General features: G+C 47.7%; 1 protein-coding gene across 1 annotated transcript; it reads left to right on the top strand.

The window, feature by feature from the left end:
• The first annotated feature begins 257 nt into the window (after positions 1-257).
• Positions 258-12,423, top strand: pdgfba (platelet-derived growth factor beta polypeptide a). Its single transcript, XM_079279426.1, has 7 exons — positions 258-956; positions 6,950-7,052; positions 7,489-7,548; positions 7,691-7,887; positions 8,434-9,379; positions 9,581-9,716; positions 11,735-12,423. Exons 1-6 carry the CDS (start codon positions 885-887, stop codon positions 9,709-9,711), a joined length of 1,509 nt encoding a protein of 502 aa, XP_079135552.1. The 5' UTR covers positions 258-884; the 3' UTR covers positions 9,712-9,716; positions 11,735-12,423.
• The last annotated feature ends 8,959 nt before the right edge of the window (positions 12,424-21,382 follow it).

Below are 21,382 nucleotides of genomic sequence, written 5' to 3' on the forward strand. Positions count from 1 at the left end.
GAAAGAACCTCCGCACCATTTCCGGTACGATTCGAGCCCTCGCTGTCTAACTTGACGCTTGAAATGTGTGGAGGGAGGGAGGCCCCGCTTCTGTGTGGAAAAAAAGCTTCTCACTGCTCGAGACGCAACCAGAGGAGAAGCGCGAGAGGCGAGGACGACCTGATCCGGCGGAGAAGCACCGGAGGACGGAGACACGTTGGGGGGGGGGGGGAGACACGGGGTGGGGGGGTGCGGGGCATGCAGGGAGGAGCCATCGAAGAGAGGGACGTTGAGATAAAACGGCTCCTTGCAGTCAAAGCGAAGTGAGAGAGGACTCGGACTTTTGCAGCGGAGCGTCCAGAGAATTACGCACGAGCGCGCCATTCCAAAGGTGAACCAACTTTTTACGCACGGACCGCTGGAGATGCTGCGTTATTGATACATTCAACTGCGATTCTGGACTCGTGATCTGATCACCTCTGGAGTTTGGACCAGAACGCGGACGCATGGAGCACTTTGGCACATGTGGATGAATTATTATTATTATAAATCACACATTTGGAGACATCTGGACTCGTCGCTGGGGCTTCTCGAGACTCTCTCACTGCAGACCGGTGTGATCGGAGCCTTCGTGGATCGGGACACTCTGCATTTCGCACCGTTGACGTTTCCTGAGAGTTTTCACGACATCGGTGTGGACAGAGTCAGACACGTCTAGCCCGCGCGTGAGTCACCGTGAACAAACACACGGGACAAGCGGCGCTTACAGGCGGTGACACACTCAAGGGGGGGTATTTCACGGTGCGTACCTCGCGCCACCGGGACGACGCTCGAGGTGATTTGGACGCCGAGGTGCTCAATGCCCAGCCGGTCGCTTGCGGCTCCTCAGGCTGGGCGGCAACAACATGAGGTCCTGGGTCCTGCTGCTGCTGCTTGCTGCGCTCTCAGCGGCCCGTCTGCGGCTCGGCAGCGCTGAGGTAAGACCTGGGGGGGGGGGGGGGCACGTATGACCTCGAGTCGGTGAGAGGGGGGGGGGGGGGGGCACGTATGACCTCGAGTCGGTGAGAGGGGGGGGGGGACAGACACGGATTATCCAGTCACGGTTGAACCAAATGAACAGATGCAGTGGTGGATTATTATGAGGGCAGAAATATCATTTGACTTTTCACTCGTCATATTTGAAGGTACGGTCTGTCAGCGCTGTAACATGAGATGAGTAGAGTCTCTAGTGTGTGTGTGTGTGTGAGAGACTCACTGAGGAAGAGCAACAGCACAGCTGGTTGCTTTGGACCATGAAGTCCTCACCTTGATGGAGATGCTTGATGTCCAAAGAATACCAACAGGAAGCTGATGTTCAGTGACTTCGTGTTCTGTCTCCTGAGAACCTCCGTCACTCTTGACATGCATTTGATTCTACGAGCTGATGTTTTTGTGGAACCGTTTAACTGCAGGGCAGAAACACAACGCACTGTGTGCGCGTGTGTGTTTGTGCATGTGACAGCATGTCCATCGGTCTATCCAGTTCTACCTCTGACTCTGCAGCTTGTGCCGAATGACAGATGTGTTGTTTTGAGATGCTGTCACAGACGATGTCGATGCAGCTACACCTGCACTGACTGAACGTCCTGTCGTGTGATCGGCTCTTTCAGAGCCGGTACCGTATTCGGCCCGGTGACTCACCCGTTTCTTGAGCTGGCAGCGGAAAGAAACCCATCAAATAAACATTCGAAAAGACAGAAGTCTGCTCAAAACTCCAAGCTTCTTTCATGCTGTGTGAGTGACTCCTCCTGACATGAAGCTACACAGTGTTATCTTTGTTCAACAATCTTTGATATCTGATCAATAACTATCAGCTCTCAGTGCATGTGAGCGTGCCCCACTGTTATCCTCTCATACGACGGTTACAGCCGATAACGTCGTCCAGACTGATGGCGTCGTTGTGGAAACGCTGCGCTTGTTACTTGTGTTTCCGACCACGTTCAGATAATTACAGTTCACACATTGCACATAAGACGCTACAAACACTGTGGTGAGAGTTGAGCTGCAGACGGGAGACGTTTAGTGCTTTGTTTCGAGCACTGTGGATGAAAACAACGTATCCTCACACATCGTTTCATACGATATCTAACAAAAACGTTACTCCTCGTGTTTTGTGCATTTTCCTACAGAAGTCCAGCAACAGGTATCAATTTCTGCTGGTTACATGAACACAGTATTTTCAAAATAAAATTCCATCTTAACAGGAAACTACTTAGTTAGGTTCAGACAACTAAACTACTTAGTTAGGTTCAGACAACTAAACTACTTGGTTATGTTCAGACAACTAAACTACTTAGTTAGGTTCAGACAACTAAACTACTTGGTTATGTTCAGACAACTAAACTACTTGGTTATGTTCAGACAACTAAACTACTTGGTTATGTTCAGACAACTAAACTACTTAGTTAGGTTCAGACAACTAAACTACTTGGTTAGGTTCAGACAACTAAACTACTTGGTTAGGTTCAGACAACTAAACTACTTGGTTATGTTCAGACAACTAAACTACTTAGTTAGGTTCAGACAACTAAACTACTTTAGTTTAGTTGTCTGAACCTAACTGCTTGGTTATGTTCAGACAACTAAACTACTTGGTTATGTTCAGACAACTAAACTACTTGGTTAGGTTCAGACAACTAAACTACTTGGTTAGGTTCAGACAACTAAACTACTTGGTTAGGTTCAGACAACTAAACTACTTAGTTAGGTTCAGTCAACCAAACTACTTGGTTATGTTCAGACAACTAAACTACTTGGTTAGGTTCAGACAACTAAACTACTTGGTTAGGTTCAGACAACTAAACTACTTGGTTAGGTTCAGACAACTAAACTACTTGGTTAGGTTCAGACAACTAAACTACTTGGTTAGGTTTAGACAACTAAACTACTTCGTTAGGTTTAGACAACTAAACTACTTAGTTAGGTTCAGACAACTAAACTACTTCGTTAGGTTTAGTCAACTAAACTACTGAGTTTCATCCAGCATTTGTAGCTAAACCTAAAAAAAGGCAATGCACCACAATTCGTACTGATCCCAGGAAATAATTTCGTAATCTTGAATGAAGTATAAAGACCACAAAAGCCCACACAGGATGGGAGGAGTCCAATAAACCGAGATCTTTCCTCCAGCAGAAGTCACAGCGTTGATTTATTTTAAAAAAACAACGAAATGTTATTAGTCGTCATATACATGAAATGTAACTTGTGCATTTAACGCATCCCGAGCTTATTGGGGTTCAGTGTCTTGCTCAGGGACGCTCCGGCACAGCACTCGTAGCAGCCAAGGATCGAACTGCCGACCTCACGGTTGCCGGACGACCCTCTCTACCCATTGAGCCGCGGCCGCCCACGTCATGTAACTTGCGTACTTCAAGTACTTCTGTAGTTATTTTAACCAAACGACGAACCTAAACCGAACTAACCGGCTTCCTGTGAAGACAGAAGTTCATTTGGAAGAGACCGTGTTCATGTGACGAGCAGAAACGACACGTGTTGCTGGAAAACACACGGAAGAAATGAGCGGTTACTTTCCGTAAGCTATCACAGGAACCGTTGAACAAGGACACGTTGATCTGGTCACCTCGACAGTCACAGCTCTGCAAGATGCAGTCATGGAATCATACAGATGTGTATTTGTGATCAGAATGAAGGCGGAGTTTGAGGATCCGGCACCAGAATTACCTACAAAGCTGGAAGAGAGCCCGGCGTTCTGTCCACGCGTCCCGCGGTGTGCTCCCTCGAGGCATTTGTTGTTGTTGTTCATGCTTCCTTGCTTGCGACGATGAATGAAGACAAAGTGGTTCTTTGGGACACAGAGGAAGAACTGTGCATTACTCTTCTGGATTCTAACCTGCGATCCTGTAATCACAGAAACTATTAATGCGCTCGTCTGTGTGCACGATGAGTTAAACATGCAGCTCGCTGCAGCACCGACGCCTTTCAGACCTCTGACCTCTGACCTCTGGCCGAGTCTTTATATTCAAAAGAACACTGAGCCGTCATGTGACCCGACCTCTTAATCCTCTCTGTGTCACAACGTTCGGGGAAAAAACGGACACAACTTTGACGTCTTAGATCCACCACATCTGTCTGTGGACGGACGGACGGACGGACGCACGCACGCACGCACGCACGCACGCACGCACGCACGCACGCACGCACGCACGCACGCACGCACGCACGCACGCACACACACGCACACGCACACGGTTGGTTTTTAAATCCATTTAAACAGAGCTGCAGTCGGACACAAACAGTCTCTCACATCAGGTCAGACCTTCTGCTGCTCAACGGTGACATCGACACACGCTCGCAGCTGATTGGTCGGCTTTGTGAGCGGCTCGTAGTCCGTTTATTGTCTCCGCGGGTCAGTTCGGATGATGCTTGATCCAGTTTACATAAGAACAACAACTAATCTGCAGAGGGTTTTACAGGCCGTGTGTGTGCGTGTGTGTGTGTGTGTGCGCGTGTGTGTGTGCGTAGAGAGAAAAGCGCACGGTGCAGCAGAGTGTTTGTTCTTAAGCATCGTGTGGAGCAGAATTAGAGTCCAGCGTGATGGAAATATTAATAACTATAATATTAATAATAATAAATGATACAAGTCATATGGATTTCTGGATCACAGTTACTTATTTAAAAACAAAATGACTCGTGAGAGGTTCAGGTATAAAGAGCAGCTGACTGCAGGCCGAGCTGCCGGCCGTGAGTGTCGGTGACGTCGTTCATGTTTCACACAAAACTGAAACTGAGAATTATCTTTTAAATCCACAAACTTCATGTGATTCATGGCACAATTCAAACGAAATGAAAACATTATTTCTCTCACCGTTGACGACCGTGTATATTTTTTCAAAGTAAGGTCCAACACTGGAAGGGGCGGGACTTCCCCTCTTCATGCACACTCCTCTTCCTCACCCTGTCTGCTCTCCTCCTCTGTCATCTTTCCATCCATCATCTCTGCAGCATTGTGGGAACCATCCGTTCTCTGGTGTGTGCGTGTGTGTTTGCTCAGCAAGGTCAGCCAATGGCTCGTGAAAGTCATCCAGGTGTCCTGAGCCACCGCCCACAGAGACACAGAGAGACAGAGCGAGAGAGACAAAGAGAGAGAGAGACAAAGAGAGAGAGACAGAGCGAGAGAGACAGAGACACAGAGAGAGACAGAGAGAGAGACAGAGAGAGAGAGACAGAGAGAGAGAGAGACAAAGAGAGAGAGAGACAGAGAGAGAGAGAGAGAGACAGACACAGAGAGACAGAGAGAGACAGAGACAGAGACAGAGAGAGAGAGAGAGACAGAGACACAGAGCGAGAGAGACAGAGACACAGAGAGAGACATAGAGAGAGAGACAGACAGAGAGAGAGAGACAGAGAGACAAAGAGAGAGAGAGACAGAGAGAGACAGACACAGAGAGACAGAGAGAGACAGAGAGACAGAGACACAGAGAGACAGGAAGAGGAAGACGGAGACACTACATGAATCATTCAGATCGTCTGAGATCCAGAATACCAACGGAAATGAAATGATCTTCTTAAAGATGTGCCGTCTGATTGAACGCTACATCTTTGTGTTACCTGTCGATGAGGTTCTAGATCTAATCCGTCTGAAGGAGAGTGACGTGTTGATCACTAGTTGTCCTCTCTGATCAATGCATATCTATGTCTTGGTTATATTTCTTTGTATTGATTTCAGTGTTAGTTTGTGTGAACGTTGATTTGGTTGATGAACAGAAGGTGTGCAGATATCGTCCACGAATGTCATAAAGCAAGTTCACAGCAGAGTGAAGCGGGCGATGAGGAGGACCAGCGATGCTTTCTGTGGACCAGCACTCACCAGCAGGTGGCGCACTCATGTGGCCGACATGCCGGGTGCCAGAAGGAAGTAAAGGAACATTCTGGATGCTCAGCGGCGTTGGAAAGGTTTCTGCGATTCAATGAAACCAAAATGTGACAAGAAGATAAACGAGAGATTAAAACAATGGAACATACATCTGCTTTGTTTTTGTTCAGGTCGAATCATTTAATCCCGTCTTCTTCTTCTTCTGCGGCGGTTTGACGGCACGTGAGCGTAGAATCAGCAGGTGGACTGCAGGTGTTGATCATCGTTCTTAATCTCGTCCGGTTCATTCCTGGAGATAGCGCCGTTAGCTTGGCAGAGGCTACGCGCTGCGTCATCACAGCGGGACAGAGCTGGTGTGTGCGTTTGCAAGAAAGACTTTTTATGGAAATAAAATGAATTAAAAGTCGGACATTCAAACAGGAAGCAGAAGAGTTGAATGAATGCAGAAGGAGTTGATGCTTGTGATCAGCGGAGAAACATGGCTCATAACTGTACATTGAAATCAATGGACACTTCATTCAAAGATGAGCTTCATGAAACAAAGAAAGCAACACGGAGGAGACGACTCACGTTAAACACGACTCCTCTGATCTCAGCTGCTTCATCACACACTTGTTCACAGTCTTCACAGCCTCGTGTTGTTTTGTCATCTTTGTGTCACGTGACTCCGTCAGAAGGAGTTCGGAGATCAACTTACAGCAACGACGCAGAAAGCCCGTCCCAGTCTCTGGAGGAGTCGACTCACACTTCATCCATTCATCTGGGTTTCACCTGTCCACACGAGCTGCTGCTGCAGGTTTCCCATGATCCTCTGGGAGCAGCCCGGGTGCTTGTGGGTAAACGGAGCAGAGAGACAACAAACAGCATCGCTTCCTGTGAGGTCGTGGAACTCTCTGTCCTTTCACAGAAGACGTGAACTTTACCAGCAGACTGATGAAGATATCGTCCTGCTTTTAGAACTTTATAACAATAACGAGCAGCGGATTAGAGGAACCTGGCTGACGGGTGTTGGACCTCGTCGTTTGTAGAAATGCATATTTCAAAGCGCTGATTGAATCCAGAGCGTAACGACGGTCTGGTGTTTGTCTGTGTCCTCAGGGAGATCCGCTGCCCTCCTCGCTGGTCCACCTGGTGAGGAACTCGCCCGTCTCCTCTGTGGACGACCTGAAGCTGCTGCTGCTGCAGGAGACCAATGCAACAGGTGCTCTCACACACACACACACACACACACACACACACACACTAATAACAGGCGTGGAGGAGGTGAGCGTCTACGGAGGCCTGAAGAGAAAGGAATGCAGTAAGGGAGAGCATCAGTCACGCTCCATGTTAAGGCAATATTTACCCGAGATAGAGGAGGGATGAGGCAGCTCTATATATATATATATATGAATATATATATATATGAGAGAGAGCGAGAGAGAAAGAGAAAGAGAGAGAGAGAGAGGGAGGTCTCGGATGTTTTTGGGGAGTTCCAGAGGGAGGGGCAGATATGGAGAACGTGCCTCACGTGCTTCAGCCTCCTGCTGGCTCAGCGCTGCCTGCTCGTCTGATACACGTAAACTTCATTAACTCCGTTTGTTTTCGTCTCCTCCCCCCTCTTCTGAACTCCCCCTCCTCCTATCTGTTGTCTGTAGAAGAGGAAGAAGACGAGCATGATATGCTCACGAACCACACCCGCTTCACCAGAAGTCTCGGTAGGTTTCCACATCTATTCGTGTCCCTTCCTGAGTCAGTCGTCCTCTTCCATCTGCCATTTGAAAACCCAACCTCCCCTCCCTCCCTCTTATTCTCCTCTTCCTCCCTCCCTCTTATTCTCCTCTTCCTCCCCTCTTTCAGTGGAGGCGCAGCCGGCCCAGCAGGCGGCCTGTAAAGTCCGGACGGAGGTGATGGAGGTGACGAGGTCCATGCTGGACCGCCGCAACGCCAACTTCCTGTTGTGGCCGCCCTGCGTGGAGGTGCAGCGATGCTCGGGCTGCTGCAACACCAGGCTGCTGCAGTGCGTCCCCACCGTCTCCGCCACCAGATACCTGCAGGTACACGCTCGTCTACAGTCCTAATGCTAAGCTAAGGGGCTAATGGTTCCTTTCATTGCACAGAGCATATTGTGATTAGAACACTAGAGGAAGGTCTAATAGAGAAACGTGTCCTCATGCAACGGTTCGTAGAAAAGTTACATTTTAGGACAAAAAAACGTTCAAAATAAACTGCCGTTTATTCGGAAAAAAGTCTGGTTCAAGAAAAGACGGTAGACTGCAGCATGAAGCTTCCCCAATCATCTATTCTGTTACAAGTGTCCTAAAAATATGCAACGAGATCTTTATCTCATGATTCATCATCATCTGACGGTAACCTTTGGTGTATTTAGGAGAACTCTACAGACGCAAACAGACAAAGTCGTAAAATAAACATCTTCTGTCCTCTAGTCTGAAGGACGACGTTATGGAAGATGAATCGCCCAAAATCTCAAAACTGACCAGCTGATGAAGAAGTGTGTCCTCTTCGTCAGACAGAAACGGATTCTGTCGTTGTCGATGTTTCCTCAGTGACTTGTGTGTTGAATCTCTCCGTCTCTTCTTCAGGTGATAAAGATCCAGTACATGAACAGGAAAGCTCACTACGACAAAGCCATCATCTCGGTGGAGGACCACGTCAGCTGCAGGTGCCAACCTCCTTCCTCCTCCTCCTCATCCGTCCCCATCCAGAGCAACCCCAACCCTCTTCCCCCGCCACCTCCCACGTCCTCCCACCTTCCCCCGCCCCTCCCCCGGGCCGTCCACCCGGCTCCGCCAAAGACTCTCGCCTCCAAGGCCGACCTCCATCGCCACGACGACCTGAAGCACAACCAGCAGCGCTACCGCCCCGAGGAGCGAGACCCGGTGTCCAGGCAGTGGCAGCGGGGCGGTTACACCCAGCTGGTGCACTGGACGCAGCCCCGGGTGCATCCGCCCGTCGGCAGCTGGCCGTCCGAAGCGAGGGCGGAGCACAGCGTCACGGCAGCAGCCCCGCAGGTCGGGCACGGCAGCGGGTATGACGGGAGCCGGGGGGAGAGCGGCGTGCACGTGGAGGTGCATCATCCAGATCACGTGCAGAGGCAGCAGCATCATCAGCAGGACCAAGAGCTGAGGACGCAACATCGGCTGAACGCGCCGCAATCCGACGGCGCCTCGCCGCCCGGCAGCACGCTGGAGGGAAGCCCCGCCCCTCCTCCTACGACCACCAATCAGGGGGACTCGGCGACCAGCGGGAAAACCACGCAGGTCGCGAAACAGACCGAGACCGTAGCGGCGACCGGTCGACCGGCAGGCAACGAGACGGAGGAGAGCGGCTCGGCCAATAGCGGGGACTCGGCCGGGGCGGAGCCGGCCAATCAGGGGACGGGAAAAAAAGACAGCGGGGTCGGCCATTTAACGGAGGAGGAGAGGAGACGGAAAGTTCTGCAGATGATTCCGACGGCGCCGGATCACCAGACGCATCTTCATCCCCATCATCCTCAGCAGAGACCGAAGCCGACCGCGTCCACAACAGGTGTGAGAATGAAGGCTGCTTTTAAAAAGGGTCAGAGGTTACGGACCGCACCGTTAAGCTGTGCAATAGAAGTTATTCTTTTGTTATTTCACATTATAATAATCATGATTATGACGACATCTTTGCCACCACATTGATTTCAATAAAAGGTCAAAGGTCACTGTGGTAACCTTCCTGATGTCTCCTCTTGGTTTCCTTCAGTCGTCTCCTCTCCTTTGGTTCCCGTCTCGCCGTCGGCCCGCCGCGCCCCGTTCCGTCCAGCGTCGCCTCGCCGCCGGAGGAAACACCGCAAACGCATCAGCAAAGCAGCCATCAGGGCCATGATCATGTAGCGCAGGTGAGAGGAGACCTGGGACCTGGAGACCTGAGACCTTGGGACCTGGAGACCTGAGACTTGAGACTTGAGACCTTGGGACCTTGGGACCTGGAGACCTGGAGACCTGAGACCTTGGGACTTGAGACCTTGGGACCTGAGACTTGAGACCATGGGACCTGAGACCTGAGACTTGAGACCTGAGACCATGGGACCGGAGACTTGAGACCTGAGACCATGGGACCTGAGACTTGGAGACCTGAGACTTGAGACCTTGGGACCTGGAGACCTGAGACCTGAGACCATGGGACCTGAGACTTGAGACCATGGGACCTGAGACTTGGAGACCTGAGACTTGGAGACCTGAGACCTTGAGACCTGAGACTTGGAGACCTGAGACTTGAGACCTTGAGACCTGAGACTTGAGACCTGAGACTTGAGACCATGGGACCTGAGACCTGGGGACCTGGAGACCTGAGACCTTGGGACTTGAGACCTTGGGACCTGAGACTTGAGACCATGGGACCTGAGACCTGAGACTTGAGACCTGAGACCATGGGACCTGAGACTTGAGACCTGAGACCATGGGACCTGAGACTTGGAGACCTGAGACTTGAGACCTTGGGACCTGGAGACCTGAGACCTGAGACCATGGGACCTGAGACTTGAGACCATGGGACCTGAGACTTGGAGACCTGAGACTTGGAGACCTGAGACCTTGAGACCTGAGACTTGGAGACCTGAGACTTGAGACCTTGAGACCTGAGACTTGAGACCTGAGACTTGAGACCATGGGACCTGAGACCTGGGGACCTGGAGACCTGAGACCTGGAGACCTGAGACTTGAGACCTGAGACCTTGGGACTTGAGACCTTGGGACCTGAGACTTGAGACCATGGGACCTGAGACCTGAGACTTGAGACCTGAGACCATGGGACCGGAGACTTGAGACCTGAGACCATGGGACCTGAGACTTGGAGACCTGAGACTTGAGACCTTGGGACCTGGAGACCTGAGACCTGAGACCATGGGACCTGAGACTTGAGACCATGGGACCTGAGACTTGGAGACCTGAGACTTGGAGACCTGAGACCTTGAGACCTGAGACTTGGAGACCTGAGACTTGAGACCTTGAGACCTGAGACTTGAGACCTGAGACTTGAGACCATGGGACCTGAGACCTGGGGACCTGGAGACCTGAGACCTTGGGACTTGAGACCTTGGGACCTGAGACTTGAGACCATGGGACCTGAGACCTGAGACTTGAGACCTGAGACCATGGGACCTGAGACTTGAGACCTGAGACCATGGGACCTGAGACTTGGAGACCTGAGACTTGAGACCTTGGGACCTGGAGACCTGAGACCTGAGACCATGGGACCTGAGACTTGAGACCATGGGACCTGAGACTTGGAGACCTGAGACTTGGAGACCTGAGACCTTGAGACCTGAGACTTGGAGACCTGAGACTTGAGACCTGAGACTTGAGACCTTGAGACCTGAGACTTGAGACCTGAGACTTGAGACCATGGGACCTGAGACCTGGGGACCTGGAGACCTGAGACCTGGAGACCTGAGACTTGAGACCTGAGACCATGGGATCTGAGACCTCAGGGGAAACGTGACGTTGTCTGTTATGCTTTGAAACGCAATGAATGAGTGAGACATGAATCATGAAAAGGAATCGAGCTGACCTCTGATTGATGCTCCTGTTCTCTGGAATATGTTCCTTAATATTTATTTAGAATACGTTTCCTCATGTGTTCAAACTGCCAGAATAAGAACATGTACATTTACAAATATTTAGCCAAAAGATTTGTTTTATTTACTCATTTTTTCTGGAATGTATTTGAATCAGCATCTTAACCGCTGATTTAAAATGTAGAGTAATTGAGAATAAATGTGTGTTTTCTAATCAGACAGTCGGTGAAACACTGAGGCAGAGAGAACACTAAACGCTGGAAGAAGTCAGAAGACACAGAGTGTATTTTAGAGGATCTGCTCATGAATCTATGAATACACATCTTCATCTTGTGACACAGGAAGTGGTGACGCTGACCTCAGAAGTGAGAGAAGTTGCTCCAAAAGGAATGCGGAGGGACGAGAAACGGGAGCTTGTTGAATGCGGGACGGACTCTCAGGAGACCGACGGACTCAGAGACTCACCTGTCCCGCTGCAGAGCCTCCAGCTCCACGGAAACCATTACAACGTGCAATCAGACGGAGGAGAGGACGGCCGTCACACCAAACACCGGACGTCATGAATATAAACCGCAATCCGACGAACGCTCGTCAGACCGCGGCCTCTTCCTGCAGCCATCGATTGGCCGCTTAAACACAGAGACCATTGGGGGGGTACATGTGCAGAACTGGATTTCTACACCGGGACGATAACTGGAAAGTGAAGCTCAGGCCTAGACGCCAACACATGAGTGTAACCCTCCGAGTCTCACTGTATTAACACTGGAGTAGCCTCACACTGACCGTACGTGTACTGTAGCTCCGTGTAGCTCCGTGTAGCCCCGTGTAGCTTCGTGTAGCTCCGTGTAGCTTCGTGTAGCTTCGTGTAGCTCCGTGTAGCTTCGTGGACTGGAACTGATCCATAACCTGCTCCTTTTCTACTTCCGCCGGATCACAAACAGCCACAAGGCTGCCGAGATAACGTGCTATGAACATCCACATTAAAGCAAGTCTTAACTGTGAGCCAGTTGTAGCCAACACTGTATCTTTAAATGCTTGGGGGGGGGGGGGGGAAGAACTTTATTTCTTAACTTATTTAAAAAAGGAGGATTTGAAGTCCTCCAGTTCTCAAGTGTAATTATTGTTGCAGATTATAATTATTGGTTGTGTCATCAATGTTATTTTTTAATAAAAAATATAAATGTTCAACGAATATGAATGTTGTGTTTCAGCTTTAATACTAATAATCTTTGTGTGTGTGTGTGTGTGTGTGTGTGTGAGTGTGTGTGTGTGAGTGGGGGTGAGTGTGTGAGTATGTGTGTGTGTGTGAGTGGGGGTGAGCGTGTGTGTGTGTGTGTGTGTGTGTGTGTGTGCATAGCATGTGCACTCCTACAGCAGACTCCCTGCAGCTCTGTCATGCAGGGTCAGCAGAAATGTCTGGCTGCTATGGGAACACGCCGACGGACACGTCAACACAGAAGTATGACATGGTGAAAGAGAGGGGGGGGGACGACAGAGAGGAAACTAAAATATATATAAAAGGAACGAGGCTGTAAAAACATACGAAGGAGCAGCGAACACGAGGCCTATAATGATAGAAGATCATTTAAGACAGAGAGCCCCCCCACACGCACACACACACACACACACGCACACACGCACACACACGCACACAGTGAGTAAACACACCATGCAAGATGACCTTAACAGTGGGCGTGGATGGGCATGAAGACAAGTCGCTGTTTTCAATGCTGTAGTTCTGTTTGAACTATTTTTAAAGTCCTGCCAGAGAGTAGATGTGACTCACAGTGACAGAGATACGAGACTTAGTGTTCTTATCTATTGTGACTCTGTGGTGTTTCCTTTACTGAAAGAGTAACTAAACCCTCAAACCACTTTCTGTCAGCTGAACAGGAATGTGCGTGTGTGTTCATCATGCTGTTGATGGAGTCAGATGGTCATCTTGCATGTTATTCATGAACATAACGACCTCTACTGGTTGAAACTCAGCTGTTGCAATTCAATCACAGGGCTGAACAAACATGGCTGCCGTGGCTGGGTTGCTCTTCCGAGAACCATCTCGATCGAAGCGCCGGTTAGCATCATAGATAAGCTAACGGCTAGCGTTTAGCAGCAAGTAGCCAATCAGAGGCAGCGAGTAGGGGGCGGGTCTTTCCCGCAAGGCATACTAGAATCGGGTACTGACAAAGAGTATGTGTGCAGAGTAGCCACTTTCACCTGTGAGTCGCTAGTGCTAATGCTAGCATCAATGCTAATCACTAGCATAAAGATATCCGAGCGCTGCACGTAAACTCAAATTCACAAATGTTTCTAAGAGTTCATACCGTTGTTTGTCTCCATAACAGACCCGTTACAGCCCTCTGATCTAAAGATGATACTTATACTGTTATAACAGCAGCAAAGATCAACTTCAGCAACAGAGCACAAATACAAATATTAAGTCTGAAAAATGCACAATTATATATAAAATAACAGAGTAGAACATGTTAAATATAAAGAAAATGGAAGAAAAAATGCACAGTATATACAATGAAATAGAAAAGCATTAAATTAACTAATTAATTAAGTAAACTAAGCAGTCGTGCAACGATCAAAGATCACCAACAGCAAAACAACAGCAGTGTAGCGGCGTGTCGTCATGTGGATGATCTGTCCAGAGGCGTTCATCATAGAACACAACGTTCTCCTGGATCTGCAGCAGCCTGTCCCTGCAGGAGGAGGTGCAGAGGGTGGTTCAGAGGGTGGTTCAGAGGGTGGTGCAGAGGGTGGTGCAGAGGGTGGTGCAGGAGGAGGTGCAGAGGGTGGTGCAGAGGGTGGTGCAGAGGGTGGTGCAGGAGGTGGTGCAGAGGGTGGTGCAGAGGGTGGTGCAGAGGGTGGTGCAGCGGGTGGTGCAGCAGGTGGTGCAGCGGGTGGTGCAGAGGGTGGTCCGGGTGATCCAACATGGAGAATAGTTTCTTCAGTCCTCCTCTCCACCATCGTTTCCAGATGGTCTTGTTTGCAGCCACTGATGGAGTCTTCTGAAGCAGTTTGTGGTTGATTAGCATCAGCTGATGGTAACAGCTGTCACGTGTTAGAGTAGCACAGACCCTGGAGCTCTGCTCGCTTCTGTAACTGTTACGTTTCAGGGCAGAAGCACTTCGACCATAACTCTTTAGTTTCTCTTTCACTAAAAGATCTGCGGAATAACTGACTTTTTACAAATTCGGACTGAACGCTTTTTTTTGGTACACTATGATGATTTAAAACCAAAGGTTTGTTGGTTTGTCCACCAACAGAATCCGGTGAAACACCAGCAGTCAGACTAAACGTAAAGCAGTTTGTCGGTTATCTTTCTTGTTGGAATTGTGCTCTTCTGTCTCCTTTCCTTTTCGATCCTTCCTCCAACCTTTCCTTCTTGTGGACGAGTCATGACCCTGCAGTTTGGTCCAGCAGCCAATGGGCATGTAGGTGTGAGGTCGTGGTGTGATGAACCAATGAGGGTGAGCCAAGGTTCAGCCAGGTCACCGAGGCCAGACGGACTCTCTGCTACTGATGACCTGTGGTGTGTGTGTGTGTGTGTGTGTGTGTGTGTGTGTGTGTGTGGCTGCCTGCCATACCTGTGGTGTCCCTCTTGACGAGTGTGTGTGACTGTGTCCGTGTGTTGTGAAACAAATGGAGAGTGTGTCCTCTGGCACGGTGTCCGCCTGTGCCAGCGGCTTAATGAGCTGCTAGCTGGCAGCCAATCACGGCCACCGGCAACCTCCGAGGAGACACCGCGGCGTCGAGTGTAAACAGTGCGGTCGGGTCCGCCTACATTTGACGCACACTTGACAAGGCACACACACACACACACACACACACACTTAGTGGTGAGGTCACGCCGGTTAACGTAGTTTTAAACACACACACACACACACACACACACACACACACACTCACGCAGTCACACCTTGCTGACTCACCGGTGTTTATGTTTATGTGTGTGTGAGATGTCATCACTTTCACCTGAGGGGAGACACGATCTGATTCCCCTGAAAATGACTCAGTATGAGCTGAACGTGCACTTACAACACACACACACACACACACACACACACACACCCTGTTCTGTGTCTCATTTGTTTTCATATATCTCACACATTCCTGCAAATTAAAGCATAATTATCTGAAATTTCAACAGCAATTTGAGCAGCAGTGTGAAAAAAAGACAAAAATATAATAAATATATAACAAATGTTTTTTGAGCAGAACTGACAATAAGCACACGACATCAGGAAGTTGGTTTGAATAATAATTTATTTACAAATCATTTAAACAACTTCTGCGATGTCGTTGAATCTGAATCAGAGAGCAAACAGATGTTTATTGCCGGCCCCTTGAAACGTTGTTCGTTCCCCAGAGAACCTCAGTGTTCACATGAAGGTTCCTCTGGTGTCTTGTTTCTTGGTCCTCATAGTCCAGCAGCAGGTCGTCCGGCTCTTTACGGGACAACAGGCAGCTGTCATCAGCATACAGTCCTGAAACAACTTCAGTTTCTTTGGTCTGACTGTAAACCACGCTCAAACAAGTTTCATTTGAAATATGAAACAACTCATTTGTTCTTCAGTGACGAGGGAAACATCCTGTGCAGAGATTTAGTTCATCGTTTGCTGGACAAGCGTTCGTTTGAACCCATCGGCGTCGTCATGTTTAGTGTCGTCTGCTCTGATTGTGACAGATTGTGTCAATATCATCCGTCTGTCCCTACGGGGAAGTGAATCTCCCGCACTCGGTTTCTTTCACTCTCTGGAGGAAACCCAGATGACCAACACACACACACACACACACACACACACACACACACACCACGATAGTGTCGTCCTGTGGTCAGAGTGTGTGTGTGTGGTCTCCCTGCTGTTTGCTGTGGGGGTGTTGTGGCTCCATGGCCGGCCTCGTCTAACCCCCTACGCTTTGTCCTCAGTCTGCCCTCGGCCACAGGACACACCCGTGTGCACTGTATTCTGGACACACGTTAGCGAGTTCAACTCTCAGACACCAAGACGACGAGAACACCAAACATTCTGTCTGTGCTGTGGACACCGGCTGAGGAGCTGCAGGGAGTCAAATCTGCACGTTTGCGTTTCCATGTCGGTCCCACTCGCCTTAACTCCATCCGTTACCACTGACTGTCTAACCCGACCCGACCGCGCACTTGTGCTGTTCTCAAGTCAAGTTGTGAGTCTTGTCAAGTCATGTTCGAAGTTGCTAAATGCACAAATGGTGTGAAGTCACTTTGCTTCACACGGCCTTGTTTTGTGCTGTCGTATTAATATAGCTTCCCAGTGCAAAGAGTTGCTCCTCGTGACAAGATTCTTTTGTAACTTGGCGTGCGATCGCATGACTGTCACAAATATTCACTGATAAAAACACGAGTGTCACGTCTGAGGATTATACAAAGAAGGAGAACCATCTGTCACGCTTTAGAAACAGGAAGTCATCATTCATCAGCCAAATCACACCGTTTATGTTCAACCTTAGTTTCTTTCCAGCACATTTAATGCTGGACCTCTTTCTTTACAGGGTGAGTATGAAGGTGATGAAGTAGTTTATGCAAACTATAGGATTATGACAATCCTTTATCACCAAGAGTGCATTCTTCTTCTTTTGATCAACCAATCATCTCTTAAAAACTATTTGTCGCAGCTATCAACGGGGTCAACCGCACCGCCTGTTGCTGAGCTCGGACTCCTCCTGTAGAAGTGCAGGCTGAGTCAAGTCTCAAGGCCGAGGTGAGTCAGATCAGATGAGAGACGGAGTCCTCAAGTCTTCCCACTCAAACATTCCTCTGAACATGTGAGAAACACGCACACATCAGGTCCCCCAGAGACTCTACAACGTCTCGCTTTGCTCCATATCGGTCATCAGCGAGCTCGTCACACAATAGCTCGGAAGTCAAGTTCCTGTTATGATCTGAACTCCTGGACTGTGAAGGAAAGATGAAACTTTCTTGCTCCATTTCTGCACGCTGTTGGATGCCATTTATTTGTATCTGTCTATATAATGACCACACTCGTTCAGGGTTTCATCACCAACATGTTTTTTCTGTCCACAGGGAAATGAACTTCCCTCCACTGGCAGCTCAGATCACGCGGTCGGCTCCGGCTTTGGACCGGGCCCTCTTGCTTGTTCTGGAAATACTTGAAGAGAGTTTATTTGCACTTGGGTCCCAAGTCAGTTGTTCATTAACCCTGATTCCAGTCATTGGACACAAAGCTGGAGTGGCATTGGAGCCAGCAGATCCCTCAGGAAAGTATTTTAAGAACAAGTGTATTTGGCGCTTGGTTACGGTAACTAGGCATGAGCTCATTTCCAGATACCCAGCGAGGCTTTTACAGAAGTGAAAGGAGAAGTGCATGCTCTCCTCCTCGTCCTTTTGTTGGCGGAGGAGTGCTAAGTGCCTCCTATATTCCTCTTTGTTTGTGCACCATGCTGCTCTGCACTTGTCCTTCACATGAAAAGCTGAAGGAAGCGACATAGAAAGAGGAATCGGTCTTTTCTTTCTAACCAGAAGTGTATATCTGTCCTGTGGTGTAACGGGGCACCCGTGTTGCCACATTGCTCACATCCTCAAAACACACGCACACTTTTCCTGACGGTCTCTTATTCAGAACTCTCACCATTGAAAATATTGTGTGGCTAAATAACCGAAAATAACCTCAATTCATGAGAAGCCCCCCAGGAGAACGGACTCACCAGACTCTGTGAGCGGCAGCTGGGGTCCAGATAATAATAATAATAATAATAATAATAATAATAACAATAATAATAATAATAATAATAATAATAACAATAATAATAATAATAATAATAATAATAATAACAACAATAATAATAACAACAATAATAATAATAATAATAATAATAATAATAATAATAATAACAATAATACCAATAATAATAATAATAATAATAATAATAATAACAATAATAATAATAATAATAATAATAATAATAATAATAATAATAATAATAATAATAACAATAATAACAATAATAATAATAATAATAATAATAATAATAATAATAATAATAATAACAATAATAATAATAATAATAATAATAATAATAATAATAATAATAATAATACCAATAATAATAATAATAACAATAATAATAATAATAATAATAATAATAATAATAATAATAACAATAATACCAATAATAATAATAATAATAATAATAATAATAATAATAATAATAATCAGGTTTTGCAGGTCCTTTGGCGAGCATGGCCGCCTGCCTCCCAGCGCTGGAATGTAAGTAACGCAGGATCCTGTGAGCACGATCGGGAGGGAAATCCTTCTGCACTAGTGGCACGACACTATGCTACGCTAAGCTAAGCTAAGCTAAGCTAAACTAAACTATGCGACACACTTCAAGGCCTCCAGCCCACTTCAGATTTTTCCCTCACTGTCAATGCCGTGAAATATTCAGTTAACGCAACGTCTGCTGCACTTATCCCTGAATCCATGTTCCAGCATCTGTATTGGAGCCTCCAGCATCTGAATGAGAGCCTCCAGCATCTGTATGGGAGCCTCCAGCATCTGTATGGGAATCTCCAGCATCTGTATGGGAATCTCCAGCATCTGTATGAGAGCCTCCAGCATCTGTATGAGAGCCTCCAGCATCTGTATGGGAGCCTCCAGCATCTGTATGGGAGCCTCCAGCAGAGTGAAGCTGTCATAAGAGCAGATGAATGCTCATAGTTTAATGGGCATTGATGACTGCATGTTATCAGTTGTCAGATATTTCTGGATATATATTTCTGGATATATATTTCTGGATATAAATTCTGGATATATTTCTGTATATATTTCTGGGTATATTTCTGTATATATTTCTGTATATATTTCTGTATATATTTCTGTATATATTTCTGGATATATTTCTGGATATATTTCTGGATCCTCCCCATCGCTCACTCTCTGGTCTTGTTCTGATTCCTTCCTCACACTCTGCCTCTGTAATGACCCCATCTCTCCCCCGTCACTCTCTAATCCCGCGATGTCCTCGCTGGCCCGGTGCTTATTATGCTGTCGGTCCCTCTCTGTGTGTGTGTGTGTGTGTGTGTGTGTGTGTCTGTGTGTGTGTGTGTGTGTGTGTGTGTGTGAGTGTGTGTGAGTGTGTGTGTGTGTGTGTGTGTGTGTGTGTGTGTGTGTGTGTGTGTGTGTGTGTGTGTGTGTTTCTCTCAGATTAAAGAGCGCTCAGTGCTGATTCAGCACGTCCAGTCGGGTTAAACCATCAACGGTCGAGTCACACGCTGTTAAACACATGAATATACATCCAGAGACCACAGAGAAAACACTGACATGTGTGTGTGTGTGTGTGTGTGTCTGTGTGCGTGCGTGTGTGTGTGTCTGTGCATGCGTGTGTGTGTGTGTGTGTGCGTGTGTGTGTGTGCGCGTGCCTGCATATCGTCAGTGACACTGTGACAGTGGAGGTTTTATCTGATGTAAGAAGCCAGCTGTATGTACTCGACGCTCTGCTGCACAAACCAGGCTGGTCTCATCCAGCAGTTATTCATAATGCGTAGAAATCCCACAAAGAACATTTTGTATGTTATCCACGTAGTCGTGAACCAGGAAGTACAAAGACGGCCGAAGCACACAGCGGGTTGGATGAGTGCGTCACACCTTTCCTCTCCGGCTCTGGAACTTCTTGACTTGAGAGAGAAATAATGCGGCTGCACGGAAATACAAAAACAAAAGCAGCTCCGAGAATTATTGTTATTTGTCTCACAGTTGTTGTTTTTAGATGAGGGGCGGAGTCCAGCTTTACTCTGACGCTCACATTAATTCATTAATTGTCTTTTTTTCACAAAATAATTATAAAGAACTTATGAGAGTATGAAGTATGAAGAGAATCCTCATGACACTCATCACGACGATCTATATTCACATCCCAAACATGACCGATAGCAGCCGCAGGACACGGAGAGATATCTTCAACACTGACAGGTCCTCCTCCCGCTCAGCTGTCCGTCTCTCCGTCTCTCCCTCCATGAAACAACACTCCACATCCTCTCTTTCTCTTCTGTGTGTGTGTGTGTGTGTGTGTGTGCGTGTGTGCGTGTGCGTGTGTGCGTGTGTGTGTGTGTGTGTGTCCCCGTACTGTCACAGGCTGTCAGAGGGACGGAGACGAGTCTGACAGCCGGACTGTATTTCAGTCCCATTGTGACCACGTTTGGGGTCACGGACCTGCTGAGACTGCTGAGGAGACGAGAAACGCTCCTCTGGATTCAGAATGTTTTATATTTCATTTCTTCATCAATATAAATAATAATCTTCCGGTCTTCAGCTTTGAGATGTTTCTTTTTGCGGCATTTCTACCTTTTTTGGAGAGTGAACTTGGCCGACAGGAAACACAGCGAATACGCTAGAAAGTTTTAAAATGAAGTATTGTTTCTACGTTTCATATTTTTGGTGCTTATTCATGTTCATGTTTTTATGTGATATTGTTTATTGTGCAGAGCATGTGATGCAAGTGTTTGTGTGAAGGGACAATAAAGTTTTCTCTCTTCTTTCAATTCTCTTCAACTGGTTTTAAGGTCAGAATGTGTTTTGCTGATTCTTGGAGGTGAAGTTAAGTGACTTTTGTTGCACATTGGCAGAGAGACAAATGTCTAAAGTTATATAAGTACATCTCTCGTTAGATTACACAACATCATGCTTGTTTGACTTTCTCCAGATGCACAGAAGGAGAGAAAGAAATATGTTGTAGCACGTGCATGATAGTTCAATCTGCTGCCAGGATACATTCATACCTGCATGTAGCTGCAGCATGTTTGCACAGAGTGGGCATGTGTGAATGTGCACACGTGTGTGTTTTCCAGTGAATTTCCAGCTCCTGAGACAGGAAGTGCTACCTTAGCAACACGAGGAAAACACAGGAAGTACAAACTGCGTGCCTCGAATTCCAGCGGATAGTTACAGAGAGAGAGAGAGAACAATGAGCAGCACTCAGTCTCACCG

This window comes from Melanostigma gelatinosum (genome assembly GCF_949748355.1).
Source record: "Melanostigma gelatinosum genome assembly, chromosome: 11".
Classification (NCBI taxonomy): domain Eukaryota; kingdom Metazoa; phylum Chordata; class Actinopteri; order Perciformes; family Zoarcidae; genus Melanostigma; species Melanostigma gelatinosum.